Source organism: Melanotaenia boesemani, chromosome 2 (assembly GCF_017639745.1).
Source record: "Melanotaenia boesemani isolate fMelBoe1 chromosome 2, fMelBoe1.pri, whole genome shotgun sequence".
NCBI lineage: Eukaryota > Metazoa > Chordata > Actinopteri > Atheriniformes > Melanotaeniidae > Melanotaenia > Melanotaenia boesemani.
In genome coordinates, this window is record NC_055683.1 from 27753606 (window position 1) to 27774790 (window position 21185).

Sequence of the window (21185 nt, forward strand, 5' to 3'; positions counted from 1 at the left end):
GCAAGCCTGCTGTTGGATGGCTGCATGGATGTATGAAGGAAACTATACAGAAATGTGTACCTTTTTTGTGCATGTGAACAGCGCAGTGGAGATATCTCTGAGAAAGAATTATAGTCTTCTGAAGTGATTAAAGGGATCTCCCAGTAAGGATTTTGGTAGTGCTTGAAGAGGCTAGGGATGCCTCTTGGAAGCCAGTGGTATGGGAATGCGGGTAGCCATAATTATGTGTTCTTTGCAGCTCTACAGACCCATAGAATAAGCTCCACAAAACCACCAACACATTTTTATGAACTATCCCCATTCTTAAGAGTTAACTTAAAAATTTCACACTCTGGTTTCTTTGTTTAAACGCATGTTCTGCCAAGCTTCTTCATGCTTAAATGAAAGGAGGATCAGCTGTGAGCTATGGCTCCTTAGAGCTGCTCTGCCTGTTTGTTAGACTGTTCGGGTGAGCAGGGAAGGAGGGGGGGAGAAGGGATGGCTTTCTCTCTGTGTCCTACTCTTTGATTTTGCTTTCTTAGACAGAGGGAAGCACACAAACCGATGCTCTTTGCTTGACCATGCATAATGCATGAAATGATACACAATCTGCTGAGCCTCGTCTATCATTTACAGCTCATCAATAATAGAATCCAGGCCTCTTGCCTCTTTTCAATATTCCACTGCCTTTCATCCAGTTCTGTCAGTAAAAACTGAGCGATTTCTTTCAGTCTTCACTTTTGCCTTTACAAGAAATAAGTAATAAGCAAAAGATTTTGGTTATTTGTTTGTGTCCGATCTGGTTAGTTTTATGGCCAATACCACCCCTGCTGCCACCTTAAGGTTAGGAGGAGAAACTGCAACATGACACCAAAACTACGTGTGCCCCCTACGCTCTCAGACGTCGTGTACGCATTAATCCGACTTTAGCTGGCGGTGACCAAGCATACCTCTTTCTTCATCCTGTACTACCCTCTAATTTCGTGCTGATCAGTGTTTTGGACAGTGTAGTGACAGAAGCACGGGTTTGAAACGTCATCATGCAGTACTTTGTGTTGATACTTTTCTTCACTGGGAAACTGGAAGCCTTCTGAAAAAACAGAAGCCATTATGAAGAGTCTTCAGTAAGAAGTATGAAAGTAATACAACTGTGTTCTCTTAAAAAATATCACAATATTATTTTTGATAATGACTTATCTCAGTTTTGATAACGATATATATATTTTTTTATTACTGTTAATACTAACTTTAGTAAGTGTACTAAAATTCAAGTATGGAAGAAAGTAAAATTAAATACTTTTAGTAAGTATTTAAGTATGCTAATAATAACCACCAGGGGCATTATGTCTTTTCACGACACTGCTGTTGTAATCTCTTTGCTTCGGTTTGAATGCATTTTCATATGCCACAAATGATGAGATTATTCTTTTTTGTTTGATGCTTGTATTGAAAGAACTGGTACATTGAGTCACTTTGGCCTGCATATTCATGCTTTCATGTGTAGTCGCTGGGAGAGTAACCTTTTCAGGGGATTAAACAAATGAGTTATTTCCAGTTTTGGCATTCACCGACTGACAACAAAGGTTTTACATTGTATACAGCGATTTGTGATAATTGTATCAAACCATTCCATATTACTCATGTAGTGAGGTTTCTCTTAATCAACTACTTCAGAGTTTGGGAAGAAAGTTGTTTCAGTCTCACCCCCGCTTTCGTGGCTCACATCCACTACACCCACTCTTTCCTATGTTTATGCTCCGTTCCTTTCTACAGTCAGCTGCTACGTCTTTGCATCACTTTCTTTTTCTTTCCTGTTTTAGTTTTCTTGGTTGTTAGCAGCCAAATTAGAGGCGGGGTCACTGAATCAGTTTGATTCTATTCACAACAGCCTGATTTGATTTAAAATTAAATTAGATTTTAATATAGATTCATTTACAGATATTTATGTAACACTAAATTTTCTTGAATATTAGACGTTCTCAGTTAGCTAACACTGAACCCGCTTACATAACCATCAAAATCAGATATCTGGGAATAATCAGATGATTGAATCTGATATGATTTACAGAAACGCTGTTTAAAGCGTCATCGTACAGTACTTTGTACTACATGCACTTCTAAAATATAATGTTAGATTGCTGTCTGCATTTACCAGTCCATAATCGGATTTATTTTGCAGTACCTACGTGCATGGTGACATTACCTTCTGGTATTTTAAAAACGTTCCACGTTTGTTGAACATAGCGGAGCCCAAAGACTTAGCGTTACCTGAGTGGTAATAAGCTGTCTAATAGTTTACAGGGGAATGTAATCTAATGGTAAATGGAAAAAAAAATGGCATTATCTCCGTGTGAGAATCTGTGAACACAATCCTCCAAAAACCATATGAAGTTTGACAGTTTTCAAGCCTTAAATTTAAACTTATTATCATTGGGTGTCCAGAAACAAAGTTATTATGAATGTTATTTTAAAAATCTAAATTTGGCATTTTTAAAGCAGATTTTGGTCCGAAGCAACGCTGGCAACTGTTCAATTGTGTAGATATGCTACGATCTTGCAGAGTGTTGGGAAATCACACGTAGTCACCGGAAAAGGAAACGTATATTAAAAATATTTTTAAAGAAAAATTAATCTCTGAGGTATAGGAATAGATATTAGAATAATTAAATTTGAATTGATTCAAATTAATTGAAATGTTTTTTTTTTTTTTCAAGCCACCTCTACTTAGAGGTGCATTACTACCAGCTAATGGACTGAAGGGAACTGAGGGCTACACAGGTGGCTCTGTGGATAGCTTGACTCAAAATGTTTCATGCTTATTATTGAAATATAAGGTAAATTCAGTTATCTAATTTGAGATAGTTTTATTGGCCTTCAGTAGAAAACAGTATGACCCTTTGTTTTGAAAGCAGATGTTTTCCAGCTCAGTTGGGATTTTACCACATTTAAGGAAACATCATAATCCTGAGTGATGCACAACTATGGCTAATGAACATAAACCAAAGAGGATATGCTCCACTGTAAATAACTGCAAATTGGAACATTTTAATTTGCGGCTTTTCAGTCACAATGTCTGACATGTTTAACCCATCTGACAAAAGAAACAGAAAAAATGTGAATGTGAATATGGGAATGAAAGCTGTGATATAGGAAATGAGCTGGATGGAGACTGGAGCCAGTGCAGCGTGCCCAGGCCTTTTTGTGTGTATCTGAGCACATACTTGCAGGAGTGATTTAACCTCCAACTTCATTATCTAGGTGTAGCTTCAATTTTATACAATTTCAGTCAGACTAACATGTTTACGTGCATATAAAAGTCCACTTTATGTCTGACTGGCACAATATTTCCATTCTTTTTAGAGTTATGCAGTTAGGAAAATTAGATTGCTATAGGAGTTTGAGGAGCACCTGGATTCAAGTGAGTAGTTAGCCGTTTGGCCAGCAGCTGTGGGCATTGATGGTTTTTCAAGAGGCAATTATTGCTGTGATCTTCCTGTAGTATATTCTCACCATTCTCGACATCAAGCCCCCTATTTTCTTTGCTTACTACTAGAATTGGTTTTATCTTTTAACACTAACCCCCTCTCTCTCTGTTGCTCCCAACCCTTGTCCAGGGCTTTCTGTAACATCTTCAATGGAGACAAATGCCTGCATGCTCCACATTATATGCATGACACAGCACCGGTGCTGAACCACAGACCTGTGGAGTTTTGCTGACTTGTGGACTTTTTCAGTGGTTACCATCCAGTATGTTCTCCACTGTTTAACAACAGTACTGCAGTTTAGGAATAGCTAGCAGTACATGGTATGGCAGCTCTCATCTTGTGGCATACACAGTGCTTTCTGTCTGAAATCAGCAAGCAGCTGAGCGTTACTTCAATCTCTTTGGGCCTGTTGGTCTGGCATTGTTGAAGAAGAAAGAGAAGGAAACATGGGTTAATCCCATGCTCAGCTTTCATTGAAATATTCCATGACTGAGAATGTTGATTGTCCCCAGATGTTCATAGATGTGTGTTTGTAGAGAAGCAGAGAGACATTCAAAATTGGGAGGAGAAAAGGACAGCATGAGACTGGGTGGAGGAGCATTAACTGATTGTTGACTAAGCAATGCCAGTCATGTAGTTAAAGATTTCTCTGGTGTGCTGTCACTTTTAAGAGGAACCATTAAACCAGTTGTGAAGAGGTTCTTGTTGCTTCCTGTAAGCTTGTGTCTCACTAATGAACAGTTGCACCGGTAATATCTGTCGTTTGTTTGCCATCAACTAATGCTTTGTGCACTGCTGTATGTTTTCCTGTTAGCATTTTGCAAGGATGTAGTTCAGAATATGCACAGCATAACAACAGCAAGTTTGAGATCTGAGGCTGGTGCGGTAAAGGTTTTGTAATGGCTGTTATTTCCTGTATTGACACAGCTCTGGCTGGCTGAAACTAACTTTTACTATATATGGCATTTGGGCTCCACATACATAGACTAAATAATGAAATTAAAGATAATATTCTCAGTCCTTTTTTCAATAAAATAAACAAACAAAAAAACAAAAAAAAGCCAACATTTAGTCAAAGCCTGGACAAAACCATTTCATAATTGAAAGAGCATTATACAAAAGCAGCATTGAAAAGGGTTCATGACAACAGCTTTATCTCATTATTGGCTTTATAAATGTGTCGGTGTTTCAAACTCCTTAGTAAGAAAAGTAGCTATTGGCTGTCTTAAAATTTGGTAGAAGTCTCTAAATGACGTCATCATGTAATTTGTATTATCAGCCTAGTAAATATAGCTCTAATGGATGCTGCCGTGGAGAGGAATGTTGTGGGAAAGGTAAAAATTGACAAAAAGACAATCTAAAAAATGTTAAGAATAGCAATAAATAAATAAATAAGCAAATAAATAAATAATAAAATAAAAATAAATTCTTCTGTCAATATTTTCTGTTTTTTAGTTCAGTTTTATTAAGTGTATTTTTTTTAATTAGAAGTCTGCAACATGTCACAGCACTTTTAATTTTTTAATGTTTTTCTTAATATTCTTCATTAATAGACAGTACTATCTGATGGTAAGCTGGGTGGGATCAGCCAGCAGCAGCTTTGTGCATTTCATTTTCAGCTGCAGCTGGGAGCTGTGTGCTGCTGCTGTGTGAGGACCAAACACTCTTCTGAGTGCTTTTAAAAAGGGGGAAGGGCCTACACAGCACCCACTCCTCATCGAAAAGAGTAAACTATACGTTCAATTCAGTCTCAAATAATACCAGAAAAAGTCATTGGATTTATTGCTAGTCGCTTTTGTTGATGAAAAAAGTTGATAGAGTGGTGTGAAAACTCACTGTGTGTAATGCATCATTATAGACAGTGGCAGACAACAGAAAGTTGACTTCTGAACTGCACTGCAGCACAGCATTTCCCTGAGATGGGATGCAGTTATGATCAGTATGATTGTCTTTTTTTCTTTCTTTTATCTGCTATCGGTTGTTTTATTACAGTAAAAATTCATTTACTTAAAAATATTTCCATCAAAAGATCAAAATAACATAGTTAACAGGGTTATGTTTATGTATGGATTGTAGACACGGCTTGCTTTGTTGCACTTAAAAGATCAAAGCTTCTGCAATCTAACATTTAACAGTAGGTAAACATAAAGCTTGTATTACTAAAACAGACTTGCAAAGCACTGTTCAAAACAGGAACTGAAGTATCAGTGCAAAATAAAATATAAAAAAAAAAATGGAGGGGGTGCTTGCTGTACTAAAAAATAACCAGCTTAAGCATGTACAAAAAAACTGTACTGTTTCCATTTCATCATGGGGGTGTTTTGCAACTATACACACTGGTTAACTTGATAGTGACTGACATCTTGGGATTATTTGAAAAACAGTTTGATGCTCTCATGGTAATAATTGAACTTTTGAGCAACATGGTAGCCTTTACAGTAAGAAGCTACAACATGAAAATCACTGATATTAATAAGCTGGAATTGGACATTGCTGAAGCTGTTAATGTTAGCGTTGTCAAAGCTTCTCTGTGCAAATCTGTCCACTCTCTTTCAGGAGCACTCCATCTTGCAGATGTTTTTTTTTACCGTTTTGTGGCCACAGATGCTTACTGGGATTCAGTTGCGTTTTCAGTTGCATTACTTAATCTGCAGCAAGACAAGTCAACAAAGTCAACAAAACATTCATCCATTACTGTTGGCACATGGGCTGACCATATAAAACATTGACCTGAAGCCAGTTGAGTTCATGTTTGGATGAACTGATAAAGAAGTCTCATAGGTAGTTCAGCTTGAATGTGTATGTATGTAATGTGTATTAGATAACAATAATAACATAATGCTTAAGAATTCACTGATGGCATTGTGGTGGCAGACTAATAATAATTACAGTCTGAGTGTTTCAGTATCAAGGGAGAGGCTGTGTTCAAATTAATAGCAAACTGAAGGTTTTGCAGATGTAACATATGTGAAGCCTGTTTTAAGTTTGAATGTGTGCATGAGTTTATCTCTAAAGAGCAAATAGTGGAAAAAATTACATGTTTTAAGTGTGAATTTTCCTTGGTCCATGAATTTATGAGAGGACATGTTGTGAGGAAATGGACATAGAGTGTGATGATTGAACATTATCCCTTTCTCTCTGGTTTTGTGTTTCCCTCTTTCTTTTTTGTTTTGTCTTTCTAACCCATTTTATCCAACATGTTCCCCCTGCATTGATTTTTTTTTTCATCCCCTTTTATTCTCCACATCTGCTGATCGTGTTTTTTCTTTGGTCTTGTCTACCTTGCTTTCACTCAGGGACTTTCTTCCACGTGGATCAGGAATTGTTACCCGCAGACCTCTCATTTTGCAGCTGGTCAACAATAAAGCAGGTAAGTTTGTTTATCCTGTGCATGGCCTTATCTCAATTTCCTTTTATGACTGTCCGGCATATGGCATCTCTGTCATTTTGCCTTAAGCAAGACACTGTTTGCTACTTTAATCTCTAAAATTTTCTTTTCTTTTCCCTTCCTGTATTTGCTCTTTACTTTTTGTCCCCATCCCTTCATCTACTCTCCTCCTTTACACTCCACTTTCACCTCATTTGCAGAATATGCGGAATTCCTGCACTGTAAAGGAAAGAAATTTGTGGATTTTGATGAAGTTCGGTCAGAAATTGAAGCAGAGACTGACAGAATTACAGGATCCAATAAAGGCATCTCTCCTATCCCAATAAACTTGAGGGTCTTCTCCCCACATGGTAAATTACACATGTCTATTAAAAACACACACACACATTCATTATTACCTTGAACTCTTAAATCAGTTTACGTTGTATAAGACATGGCATGGTAAGGGGATTTGTCCCAGCTGCAGCTGATTTAGATAAACGTCATGATGTAATAACTGTCTGATAAGATGTGTGAAATTAAACAAATAGACATTTGCTTTTAGCTTTTTTATAAATAATGAAATTACGGAAAGAAAGCTCAGTATACACTGAAGTGACAACAGTCTGAGAATTTTATAGCTTACTAAACTTTATGGATACTGCGCTACAGTCTGCAAACAGGATATATATATATATATATATATATATATATATATATATATATATATATATATATAATGAATTTTAGTTTGGTCTGGTTTGGTTTTTAATTTATTCTTGGGCAATGATAAAATTTTTAATTACAATTAATCACATTGTTATGTGTGAATTCAATGATGATTCAAAACTGATTTATTAAATACTTACATTTTAAAAAAAGTACCTCTTTATTATTAAGAAAAGTACAATAACTTTTGGTTTAAAAGTACCTTCTTGTATTCCTTCACAAACAATTGTAAATCTTAACTTAAACATTAATGTAATAAAATCAAATAAATTGAGATGAATAGGGACGAAAATTTAAGGATTTATTTGTTAAAAGGTAGCTTGTCAGCGGTATGAATTTTAAAGCTGCGTAAAGCTGCTTTCTTTCTAAACACAAAGGGAACAATATCTGTTCGTGAATTTCAGTCAACAGGTGTTTCTGTACTAGAACAGACAGAAAGCAGGGTCACAATCCCAGCACTGAAATATGGCAAGGGAGATAGTGATGTTACAAGAGAAGAATAAAGATTCCCTTTTTGATTTCCCTAATTCCCTTTGTGACACATTAGCTGTAAGAGATAGAAATCAGTAACAAGGCATTGGCATGTTTAGTCTGTACAAGTTATCTAACAACATTTTAAAACTTAAAATCTAAAAAATAAAATTATTTTATGTTGTAGTTCAGTGGTACCTTCACAGTACGCGGAGAATGAGTTTTAGTCGGGTGTGTGTTTGTTTCCTCAACAAACAGTCCTCTGTTCAGGTGAAGCAGCTGCAGTGCACACACAGTTGCTCTCAATGGCTGAGACGCCAAAGAACGTTTTGTGGTAATGACGTCAATGTTCCAGCCTTATTTTTTTAATAGGGTCTACAGCATGTTACAGTTATGCATTTTAAATGTTTCTGTCTAAAGTCTTCTTTTATGGACATCTGACTATGAGCCAGGGCAGCATCAGCCAGTGGCAGCTTAACATATGCTCGTCTCATTTTTAATCTGAGAGGTAAACATCTGCTGCTTTGACTGCACCTGCAAGAAAAACAATTGCTAAATTAGTCACTAGTTGCTTAAAAAAGGTTGGTCTAAATACTCGCTAAATATAGTGACAGAGTCAGTAAATGAGCAACAATGCAAGTTACTGGCTTTTCTATACTTGCACAGGTGCACGTTCAGTCAAAAATGATGTGCACTGCTCCAATTTTACATGCACAAAGGTAAAATTAGAGCGGTGCACACGCACGTGGCATTTTGAGCCCTGCACTAATTAATTATGTAAAACTGAGAATAGTGATGTAGAAAAAGCAGATTTTTTTTTCTTTATTTTTATTTTTTACTTAATATTGGAAAAATAAAATGTTTATTTGCATTGTTCATTTTTATGATGTAGTGCTAAATCTGACGCTGATCGACCTCCCGGGTATGACGAAGGTTGCCGTAGGAGATCAGCCTCCAGACATTGAGCATCAGATCAGAGATATGCTGATGCAGTTTATCACCAAGGAGAGCTGTTTGATCCTGGCAGTCACCCCTGCTAATACTGACCTGGCTAACTCTGATGCTCTGAAGATTGCCAAGGAGGTGGACCCACAGGGTAAAGCATGTATCTTTCACTTAGCTCAGTAGTGAGAGATCAGGGTTGCAAATTAAATGTAATCACTATATCTTGTGATACCCATTACCTCCCATTTATAGCTGTCTCTTAAACTGTATTCTGCTTAGAAAAGGTCAAAGACAGCGATATCTCTGCTTTGTATTATTTTTTAATATACATAATGTAAAAAGGAATTAATATATTAACATATTTTGCAGGTGTGCGTACTATTGGCGTTATAACAAAATTGGACCTGATGGATGAGGGCACAGATGCAAAGGACATCCTTGAAAATAAACTTCTGCCACTCCGGAGAGGTCAGGGTCATGCAAACACGGAAAATATTAATGTATGAATAATGTTAGTAGTCTGAAATGACCGCTCATTTTTCTTTGTTTAGGTTACATTGGTGTGGTGAATCGCAGTCAAAAAGACATTGATGGGAAAAAAGACATTCGTGTTGCTCTTGCTGCAGAGAGAAAGTTTTTCCTGTCTCACCCTGCTTACAGACACTTGGCAGAGCGTATGGGCACACCACATCTTCAAAAGACACTTAACCAGGTCTGCATTAAACTTTCTGTCTTTAACTTGAAATGTTTTTTTCTTTGCCATCCCTTGTCTTGATTCTCATACTGGCACCTGTGTTTTTAGCAATTGACCAATCATATCAGGGATACCCTGCCTGGACTGCGGAGTAAGCTACAGAGTCAGCTCCTCTCTCTGGAGAAAGAGGTTGAGGAGTATAAGAACTTCCGTCCAGATGATCCAACTCGCAAAACAAAGGCTTTGTTGCAGTGAGTGCAAATTTACATTTCTGCACACTGGCATGCATATTCAGTGGTTTCAAACAATCCATCAAGATCTATGAAACCCTTTTGAAGCCTCAGTATTGTTTGAATACAAACATATACAAAAGATCTTAGAGTTAAGAAGAAAAATTAAACCGCTTTAAGGCTTAAATGCCTTTGGAATTTTTCATTAATTATTACTTATGCTTCAGTAATCAGAATTTAAAATCACATTGTGTGACTTGAAGTGACAATGAGATTGTATGAAACAAGCTGACATTTTATTAGACTCTCAGGGAATGCACATGCAACTTTTGCATAATGACTGAAAGGGATATAAATGCATATGTTGCATCTGATGTCAGTGTAGTAGTAAACAGCTGGTAGATTGTTCATTGTTTGTCTTTTGTGCCTAAACAGGATGGTGCAGCAGTTTGGTGTGGATTTTGAGAAATGCATTGAGGGCTCTGGGGACCAGGTGGACACCAATGAGCTATCAGGTGGTGCTAAGATCAACCGCCTCTTTCATGAACGCTTCCCCTTTGAGCTAGTCAAGGTTAACACTGACATTTATTACATTTCACTTTGAGGCTTTAAGTTGTTAGTCTGTACAAAAAGTAATGTATTGTAAGATTTGTTAAAGGTCTGCATTTTTTCCTTGTTCTGCAGATTGTGTTTGATGAAAAGGAGCTAAGACGGGAAATCAGCCACGCAATCAAAAATGTTCATGGTGTCAGGCAAGTAGTGTGAAGTAAAAAAAAAACAAAAAAAAACCCAGTCTCGATGCTAAAAATATCTTTTCTCCCTTTGTCAGAGCTGATGTTTTACTATTATTCCAGTTTGTATCATCAAGCCTTGGCATCATAATTCAATGTGATGTTGTATGTCATCTGTTGTGTGTGAACTATGAGTCTTTATTTAAAAAAAAAAAATTACAATCCTTTACTGAAATACCACTCATTCAAATTTCTGTGCAAAAGCGATACAGTCTTATGAGGTTTTGTGTAACATTCATCTCTGTCCACTGTTTGTTTTGTGCATTTCTCAGTGAAACTCTCGTGGGTTGCGTTATCTAATCCATCGTACATTTGTTGTTCAGCACTTCCTCTTTTCTTGTTTTGTTAGTCTTTTAAAGTTTTCTTTATATCTTCACAGTCATCTGTTTTTTTCCCCTTTCATTATCTTCCCATCCATGTTTGTTTGTTTATTTTCTGGCCCACACATCTGTTAACTGTTCCATTTGTCGGCCGCTGCGCCTCTGTCTCTCTGTGCATCCTCAGAACGGGGCTGTTCACTCCAGACCTGGCGTTTGAGGCCATCGTGAAAAAGCAGATCGTTAAGCTGAAAACGCCCTGTCTCAAATGTATCGATCTGGTCATTCAGGAGCTCATCAACACATTCAGGCAGTGCACCAACAAGGTACTGCAGGTGTCCAGCATCTCCCGACTCGGCCGAGACACAGGGCAGGGGTGGTGGGCAGCCATGGGTGTGGCAAAGGTTACACTGTCACAGAACATTAGCCAAGCATCCTCCTACAACATATAGAAAAGTTTCCACTCCTTATCTTTTATTTTGAAATCTGCCAAAGACTAGTTCTGTGCAGTTTGCCCTCAGCCTAGCCCAACCCCATGAGCTCTGTGTGCAGGCAGCGTTGTCGTGTTGTGGAGTGTTGTGACGGGTGACGTGCTGTCGTGGATAAGAGACGTTTCCAGGAATGAGCCTCTCTGGTCTCTCCTGGACAAGTTGCAGGTCTCACAACTCGGTGCACAGAGCCAGAAAAACAGAGGAACCTGTAACCTCTATGTTGGTTTTGAGTTGCGAATGCCGTCCATCGCTACCATATTGACCTCATTTAAGAGGAACTGGCTTGTCAGGGAAGAGAATGTGGAAAAACCTGCAGCTTGTCCTCCACTTTGTGATTTGTCTCTCAGCATCTAGAAATGACTAACTGAAAAAAAACACTTCTCTTTTTATTTCCTTTCTTTTTTACCCCTTCCTGTCTTTCCAAATTTCTTCTTTCTTTAATTTCTCCCTGTCTCTGCCTCTGTACCACCACAACAAAATGCAATCTGACCCCATGACCTCACAGAACAGGGCTCTTCACCCCTGACCTGGCTTTCGAGGCGATTGTCAAAAAGCAGATCCTCAAACTCAAAGAGCCCAGCCTCAAATGTGTGGACCTAGTGGTGTCTGAACTCACTGCACTCGTCATGAAGTGTGCTGTTAAGGTAACCAGGGACATGCATACTGACTTGAAAAGAGAAGGGAATTATTTTTTTTATAAATGTGTATTGCTGTCATCAAAGTATAGTTTTCACCACTGTGAAATCAAACCCAACCCTCATTTGCCATTTTTTGCCCCCTGCTTTGGATGTGTGTATTGTCCCTTCCACGTTCCAGCTGTGGAATTTGCCATACCATTTAGACTGAAGATTAATTTACAAATCATGGCTGAAATTTTAAGTACAACTTAAAATTTCCAGTTGCCCACTCCCACATAGTTTTGGACCTCAGCGTCATCTCATTAAAAGTGTTTATTTGTTCCACCTTCACACTGCTTCCTCTCTCCCTCCCTGCCCTGCAGCCAGACTGGTCTGTTGAAGCAGAGTTGACCTACGTGATAGATTCACCTTCTATCTGTTCAACTGAAGGGGTTTTTATGGGAGGTGGAGAGATGATGCTAGTAACTCATGGGCACAGTGATATCTGACACATTGTGTCTCCATAGCAATGGTGCTCCACTACCATCTAGTGGACAGGGAGGACGCTACGTATTAAATTATCTAACGTACACTCCCTAAAGCAGACATCCTTTCTCTTTCTTTTAGTTTTTTTTTCTGCCTCCCTCCACTCTGTCATCCAGTCTTCACAAACTAACATCTATTATTTTTAAAACTTTACTGTCAGCCAGGGATGACATTTAACTGTATTTGTTTTAAATGTGTATAGTTTCCTGTCTCTTGATTAACAAATGAAAATGCGTGATTAGGACTACAGAAGATGTCTAACTTTATCCCTGGCTGATAGTAAATATCTCACCACCTTATACAAGTGATGACCACTGTTTATAGAAATCTGGCTGTGTGTTGGAATGTGATTGTCTGGATATGTGTGACACTAAAATGTCACTTGACTATCTTTTCCTCTTTTCTTTTGTTTCTATTTATTCTAACTTCTCACTCCTGTTTCTCTTTGATATATATTGGTAAGTGTAATTAAGCTCAAGCTCACACATAAGTGAGTGTTTGCATCTGTGTTCAGTTCTGCAGCTATGGCTTGTGTTGTTTTTCAGCTCAATTCCTATCCCAGACTGAGAGAGGAGACTGAGAGGATTGTCACCACCCATGTCAGAGAAAGAGAAGGGAAGACCAAGGATCAGGTGTGTTGCTAGGATTTAATACACCAGTGGCTCTCAAGCCAGTGGAGTGAACTTAGGTCAACCTTTGATGTTCCTTTCCTTTTCTTTTTTTGTGTCTGTAAAATAAATATTTAGAACATGTATGTACACTATGAGCTATTTGATATTCATATATAGTCTTTATATCACAATGAGATGATGTGGGGACAAAGCAAAACTGCTGAGTTACCATAACAACGTACAACATCCAAACATCTGCTAAAATAGTGGTATTATGAACCAATTCATCTAATAAAGCACACACTTTCTGTGACTCATCACCTAACATCTTTGTCATGTGTTTCACTTTTACTTGTATCCAGTGCATGAGAGTAGAAACTCATAATGCTTTTTAGTTGAACTAGTCAAAGCTGCGGCCAACCTGGTTTTCTTTATGAGTAATTAAAGTAGTTAGGTGTTGTTTCTTTGCTTGTTTGGTTGTTGCTGTTTGCACTGAAGTGTGTGGGTTATAAGTTAGGAATCAGTTATTTTCTATATGTATAAACCAAGTTTTCCTCTGACCTTGTTATGAAAGTTTAGAGATTTGCGAAAGTTAAAAGTTATTGAATTAGTTGAAGTCTGGCTGGTTTTTAAAATGAACTTTTGGTTCAGTCAAGTTGTAACTGTTTCATAGTGGACAGTTTTCATTAGTTAATACCAAAAAAAGCTGGTTAGCTTAGATTCTGATCTGTTTGAGAGACAAAATACACAATCAACCACTGATAGAAACAACTTTCTGTCCTACTACTTTTTCAGTTGTTACATTCCAAGTAATCTTAATTTTGTATATTTTCTTTTTTCCCCTCTTATTTGTTTTAGGGTATTGTTGTTTATTGGGATGACCTTTTTATTTTTTATTAGCTGTCTTAACATCTGCACTTCAATTAGGAATAATTATTGATAGATTTCAGTAAAAGCAGTTTGTAGCTTTGAGCTTATAGTTGCTCCATTCTCTTAAGACATAGCAAGAAAGGGAAGTAGGTAAACTTTCTGGTCTTTCATGTTGGTTTTAAAGCATCATCATAGGATGCAAATAAAACACCATTGTGGTCATGGCTGAATGATGTTTTTAAGAAAACTTGACAGCATCAACTCTACGGGGTCATACACTGATGACAATTAAAGGGTTGACAGTTGTGCTGTTGGGCAGGAACATGTTAAATTGTCGGGTTTATAAAGCCAAACCTTTGAGTCAAATCATATTCTCAACTCCACCACAATGCTTTAACTTGCAGCTTTGGTATAATCACTTTGACAGATTATATCGGCATTGCTTTGTCTGAGTTTTGCTGTAGCTTTCAGGCTTGCCTTTTTCATTTCACAAGTATGAAATATCAAATGTGAGAATTTCCCTTTCACATTTGTGTGTTGTGCTGTACATGTGTAAGTAGTGTTTTATTGGGAGCTATTGAGACTTTTCCTAATCACAATTTTCTGTCTTTAAGGTTCTGCTGCTGATTGACATCGAGTTATCCTACATCAATACAAACCATGAGGACTTCATAGGCTTTGCAAAGTATGTACCCCCCTACCTTTTCAGTCTAATTAAGTGCTTGTTGCCGTGACCCCAGTTGCAGCACACAAACAGTGATGTCCTTTAAGTTTGTGTTGCCTTTTATCTGCATTTGTGGATCCCTAGAGTTACAAAAACGTTACATGTAATCTCTTGACTCTCAGCCATCAATACGTGTGTAACTCAGCTGTTTCAGAATCTGGACCATCACTGTGTAGCCTGGGATTTAAGCATTACCTTTTATTACACACTTGTTGCAAACCTGTGGTGCATCACTGTGATTTTGCTAAGCGATTAGTGATCCAGCCACATCCGAACATTTTCTCCCTCTGGGGGAGGTGGATGCCAAAAGGATCAAGGTCACATTAGTTGCTTACCTCTCTTCCCCAGCATGAAACAATAGCACCCTCTTCAACAAAACCAACAAAACCAGTCAAGCATTGTTTGTTGCTTTGCAGATAGGTTTTCCTCTTGACTGCACACTGTAGAAAAAGAACCATGGTCATGCCTTTACCTTTAGCTGCTTTGCTTTAAGAACTCATTGAATACACGGCAAAGCATTTAGCTTTTTTGTATTATATCGCTGCGTAGTTTAGAGTGTGAGGGTGGATTATTGTACCCCCTAGTGCAGCCGCTACAGTAACCTATAGCTGAGTGGAGCTCTTCTCGTGTGTGGATTTTGTTTTTGACAAAGTAACAAAGCAAGTCCCCAAATGAGCATGTGTTAGGTTTATTGTCTTGCCTCTGCATGGCAAGTGGAGTGACGTAACATGTCAGAGGTCAGCAAGGGCTCTTTAATGGTTCTCATGACATCACTTTCAGTCTTGACTACAGAAGGCTGGATGATGGTAGCTCCCCAGGGTACGGCAACAACAGGTGGGCATTCAGAAAAGACCGAGGGTTTTGTGTACAGTATGTCTGAGACTGCTTGAACCTCCTTGTGCTTTTGTCATCATATAATTATAACAATGTTATACTAAAGCCTAAATAAATAAATCATCAGGGATTAATTAAGTATTTTTAATAAAACGACTGAAATCTAAAAACGATGGGAAATTTAATATTTTGGAATGAATGTAGTATGATATGCTGACATATAAAAGTTTAACAGTTAGATATTTTTAGCAGGTTGCATTAACGGTAGTTTCATTACCATTTGTTATTTCTCCATCTTTGTGTACTGACAGTGCTCAGCAGAGGAACACTGCTGCAAATAAAAAGAGGGCCAACCCCAATCAGGTACGTTTTATCACTCAGCCCTGGTCTGTTCACAATTTCCAGCTTTAAACTCTCTTTAATTATAGCTCCTATAATCAGTCTATTAATCAACCTAGTAAACATACCTCAGCTGTTAACATATGTCCTTTAATTGTTAATGATACTTTTCAGAACTCATTTCCTAGTTTTGTTTTTTTAAATCATTGAGTTGACCTAGTTTGTCTATAATTTTAAAGTTTGTCTCTTGTTTTGTTCAGATGAAAATTTAACTCTTTGTTAATGGACCATCAACATACATCACTTAGGCACAACTTATTCAAATAGCCTTTATGATGACAGCATGAGTAAAAGAGGAGTTGCCTTAGCAATAAAAAAAAAAAAAAAAAAAAAAAAGATCCCCTTCCCTCCTTTTTGACAAGCGCTCTCATCTCTGCGCTGTCTGCATGTGACCAAGGCATCTTGTTCTAAAAACGAGCCAACAATTAATCACATAATGATGTTGATTGTTTTGCCATTAACTCACAAGCATCTTTTTTTAAGTGAAATTCAGAATATGCATGGACGTTGCACCGATCAACTGAGCACCAAATATGACAACCAAATTGTGATGATAAACTTGAAGTAATTCTAAATGCATGTAACTCTTGCTCTGTCTCTCTCTACCCTCTCTCTTTTTTCTCTGGCTGCCTTGTTTCCTCTTCTCTTGCTCCCTCAAACCTGTCCCTTCTACTACTTTCTCCTTGTCCCTGTTTGTCCTGCCTGTCTTCCATCTTTCATCCTTTTCCTTCACTCTATTTTCTGTACTTCCTTACTTTCTCAATTATTTTGGCCTTCATTTTATGCTGCCCTCACTGCTTTAACACCCCCCCCCCCCCCCCCCCCCCCCCCCCCTCCTTTCCCTTTCCCTTTCCCTTTCCCTTCCTGTTACGACAGGGTGAAATTCTGGTAAGTACACCATAGATTTAAACCACATCCTGCCAGGGGCAGCAGGGGTAGACCATGCAGAAGAACTGAGGCCATTGTAATAAGGTCAGCCAGTGTGGTTATAGTGTTAAAGATATCTGGTTGAAGGTTGGCTTTTTTATGTAAATGAGGTGATACCTTCACTGTAATGAGTTGTTTTACCCCTCTGCAGCTCCGTGTACTAGCAGGGGTCCAGGAAGAAAAGGTAGAGTCTACAGACTTAACAAAGTGATATCTGTTGTAACTGGGGACTGTGCCATTAATCTGGACTGTCCACACAGTAAAACTCACTTGTAATTTTTCACATTAATAAAAAGGTAATTTTCAGTAATTCTACTAACATTTTTGTCAAGCGAATATTTAGAAGAGGGTGAATGTTATTTTTCCACAAATTTATATTATGGCGTGTTGCCACTTGTTCCTTCTACTGAGGACCAAAGAGATGGGCAGAGAAAGAGAAACTTTACCACCAGTGACTGTGGGGGTGTCAGTTCTCCTGTCACTGGGTTTTTACCTCTGCTGCTGCCTCATGCATGGTGACTAATTAGTTTGCCTTGTGAGAATCCTTCTAAAAGACACTGGAGTTAAAAACTGGGAGAGTGGGGAGCGATTCAACTGGCAAAATTAAGTAAAGTTATGTTTTTTAATCTTTGAAAAATTTCTCTGCTTTGATTTGTAGATAAAATTTATTTGAAAGTAATGACATTCTGAAAATACCAAATTATAATTTCTGCCATCAGAGTCGATCAAAATTGCCTTTTCATTCTTCATTTCCTTGCCTGCTGTCCATCAGGACAAATTGAAATTAACATGTCAAACTCTAATTAAATCAATGTCTTTCTTGCTGTTTTCATTGATTAAAACTAATTATTTAAATAACCAGTAATCAAAAACATTTAAAATAACATATTGAATGTTTGGTAACTATTGTGTGTTTCTTGTAAACAAGTGTAGAAACAAAAGCATCTCACCTGTGACAGCCTCTGATCTCAGAACTGAGCTGATGTTAAGAATGATGAAACAATATGTTTCAGCCTACTTCGATACGGGGTATTTGAATTTGGTATTTGGTATTTTGTTTATATCGGCACTTTTGAACTAATTAACTTTTTTCTCATTCACTTACTGCAGTTCCTTTCTGTAAAGAGAGGACCTGCAGGAAAGTGAGGTCTTAAGCAAGCTTTGAAATAGACAATTTCCAGCTGGTTTTTACACAGGAGCCCATTTTTCACACATGATTTCCAGTATTATAATTGAGTTGGATGGGAAACAATGCAAGAAAATATGGAGTTGTAGTTTTGTGGGTTCCCACAAAATTGCATGGCTTATTTTCCCCAAAGTGATTTCCTCAATGCAGCCTCTTGGCCTGAAACATTTTCTCCTTCCCCACTTTTCCACATGTGATTTTCTCATTGCTGTTTAGATTTTTGTCTTTCTGTTAATCTATTTTCCTTTCCATTTAATCACTTTCACTGCAGTTCTTTTAACCTCTTATGCCTTTTTCTTTGTGAAATCAAGTATTTGCTTCCTGTTTAAATGAGCCCAGTTAACCCCAGTAACCCAGCTGCCTTTGACCTGCCTAAACACAAACTAATTTATCCAGACCCTCTAACATTAACACACCGCCGTCAACCCTTGATCTTTGACTTTGAGTTAGGGTAAGCATGCTCCGGACAGCATCTGATACTGTTTGTTGGTTTAATAATTTTTCTTTTTCTTTTTCTTTTTTTTTTTTTTTTTTTTTGCTGTTTTCAGCTGAATCTCAGATTACTTTTTTTTTGTTTAATTACCTACAGTATATATTACTATGCATGTATTGCTGTCCTTTGATTCCTCTATGCAGTATTACTTTTCATATTTAGTCTTTGATACTGTCATGCAGTGCTTTAAGTAATAGCAGACTGACAGACATGAATTGTTTAATATTTGCTTTTAAGTAAAACACAAGTCCTCACTAATTTACTGTTATCTCAGAGGTAAGTGAGTAAGACTTTATTAATATCAGCTGATTCCATAAATCACTAATGCAGCACTTAATCAGACCCACAAATCAATATTCCATGAGCGTGATTGTTAAAACTGTTTTCCTCCATCCTGGTATCCCTCTCTCCCTGCAACTCTTGTCGCTCCCGCACGTTCTCCTCATTGTGTAGGTAATCAGAAAAGGCTGGCTAACCATCAACATCAGTATCATGAAAGGAGGTTCCAAGGAGTACTGGTTTGTCCTGACAGCTGAGTCCCTGTCCTGGTACAAAGACGAAGAGGTAAGTAAAGTTCTGTTTTAATGCTGATAACACAGCACCAAAAGAATGTACAAAGATGTTGATCATGTTTTTGACACTTAACAAAACACTGATGATACTGTGGGGATCATCAAGGTGGGCACACTTATCCTTCATGGAAATGTGGTGCCATTACCATCAGGGGCAGGAGGTGTTTGCGAATCTCAGCCCAGCCTAACCAATGTGCAGACTACTGTTCAGCTGTACCCTGAGGAACAGGTAGTCTGAACACTGGGCAGGCGGGGTAGGGGGGATGAGAAGGATTCTGAGAGGAAGGACCCAGAGGTTATTGCGTCTGCAGGTCGCTACCCTTGGACTGTAGGACAGATGACACACAGTGTAAACATTACCTCAGTGTTACAATCATACATTTAAGCAAAGTCACGTACATGATATCTACAAAAACAGAAATGCTATAATGATACATGCTTATTTTGTTCAACAAATTTGCTTGAATAAAGCACTATAATCCTAGAAAACAATCTTTAAATTAACAAAATGTAAATAACTCCTGAAAGTCCCTCTCGGCTAAAGAAGCAACATGTTTCTGGGTTGATTAGATGCAAAAACAAATGATCGTGGACTTCAAAATCAAATCCAACCCCCCCCCCCCTACTGTTTTAATTAAAATATACTGAAACATAATTGCAGCCGCTTTACTTACAGCTTGATTCGTTTAGTTGTTTCCATTCTTCTGCCAAAAAGAGCCCCATTAGATGACTACTCAAAACCAAAACTAAAGATGAGATCCATGCTAGTGGCTTCACTTTGCCCAGAAACAACCAAGATGGTTCATTTTTATGTTGGTCGCCTTTTGCAATAAGCAAAGAGAGAGTGAAAAACGGCAAACTGACGTGGCAGGCGGGCTGAAATGTTCCAGCCGGGATCTGACTTTGGAATTTGCAGGAAATCGTACTGGGTTACGGGGGCCGAAGGGGAGGGGATGACTGTGTGTACAAGTTTGCATGTGTGAAGGTGCTTGTCCACATGAATCCTCCAGAGGGTTAGTCATATCTTTACAAGTGTATCTTTATGCACACCCAAAGTCTATTTTTTTGGATGTTTGTGTTTGTTGAGTTGATTCATGCTCATGTTTGTCTTTCCACATACAATTAAGGATTTAGTTCGGTATGTGTGTGGATGTGTGATGAGGGTGGGGAATTGTGTAGAACTGTGAGTGATGTAACTGTTGGGTCTGCTCCACGCTCTGTTAGTGCAGACGTAAATGCTTCCAGATGTCTCTGCTCAACAGTGAAAGCTGGCACCCCATCCCCCTAGAACTCCCCATGCTCCTCCTTTTTATTTCTCTCCTCCTCCTCGCCCTTGCCTTCATCTTGCATTTCTTCTTCTCACCAGCCTGGTGGTCCTCCACAAAGAGGAAATGCATTCCATCATGTCTGCTCAGCACTGGTGAAGAATTGTAGCTGCTGCCCTCATTTTTCATTCCCATTAGCATTACTATGATTATGTAATCGTTTTTATACATTAAAGGCTTTCTTATCATTGACAGTTGTATTTATCTGAACTTTCTAGCTTTGGCTCCTGTTAGTGACATAGATATGAAGTCGTCCATTTCATGACCTTTTCTGAGAAATTACAATGGGTCATTCTTGCTAATAATACTTGTGGTCAACTGTGTCAAATGCCTTTTTTTTTTTTATCTAAAAACATTGCACCCACATATCTGTGCTTATCCCAGTAAATTTGTTTCTTTTCGGTAGATGAAAGGATAGAGGATTTTGTAGGATGGGGGCCACGAAATCCAAACTCTTTTTGATGTAGAAAATTATGCACCTCCTTAAGGTTGCCATTAAGCTCCTGAACATCCCCATTTCTCCAAAAGCTTAAATAAAATGATAAAACACTGTAGTTGTAGTGATTGAGTTGAGTCCCGTCA

The 21185-nt window shown here is 38.1% G+C and overlaps 1 protein-coding gene and 1 long non-coding RNA gene across 7 annotated transcripts in view; one reads left to right on the top strand and one right to left on the bottom strand.

Annotated features, from left to right (window-relative positions):
• Window positions 1-21185, top strand: part of dnm2a (dynamin 2a) — a 34081-nt gene that overhangs the window by 3258 nt on the left and 9638 nt on the right. For 2 of the 6 annotated variants that reach the window (XM_042005243.1, XM_042005219.1), the window contains exons 2-15: window positions 6761-6834; window positions 7053-7202; window positions 8924-9127; window positions 9346-9444; window positions 9528-9688; window positions 9779-9921; window positions 10336-10471; window positions 10585-10652; window positions 11196-11334; window positions 13208-13294; window positions 14758-14828; window positions 16013-16064; window positions 17179-17211; window positions 19160-19270. In XM_042005243.1, the coding sequence (XP_041861177.1) occupies window positions 6761-6834; window positions 7053-7202; window positions 8924-9127; window positions 9346-9444; window positions 9528-9688; window positions 9779-9921; window positions 10336-10471; window positions 10585-10652; window positions 11196-11334; window positions 13208-13294; window positions 14758-14828; window positions 16013-16064; window positions 17179-17211; window positions 19160-19270 (1528 nt within the window). Of the gene's footprint in view, window positions 1-6760; window positions 6835-7052; window positions 7203-8923; window positions 9128-9345; window positions 9445-9527; window positions 9689-9778; window positions 9922-10335; window positions 10472-10584; window positions 10653-11195; window positions 11335-12004; window positions 12144-13207; window positions 13295-14757; window positions 14829-16012; window positions 16065-16976; window positions 16989-17178; window positions 17212-19159; window positions 19271-21185 lie in introns of all 6 variants that reach the window. The other 4 variants (XM_042005227.1, XM_042005251.1, XM_042005235.1 and 1 more) reach the window with 4 other exon arrangements.
• LOC121653203 lies at window positions 18965-20326 on the bottom strand. The gene is made up of 2 exons (XR_006012755.1): window positions 19953-20326; window positions 18965-19604 (listed from the first exon to the last, which is right to left on the bottom strand). It is a non-coding gene; the product is annotated as an uncharacterized LOC121653203 (long non-coding RNA).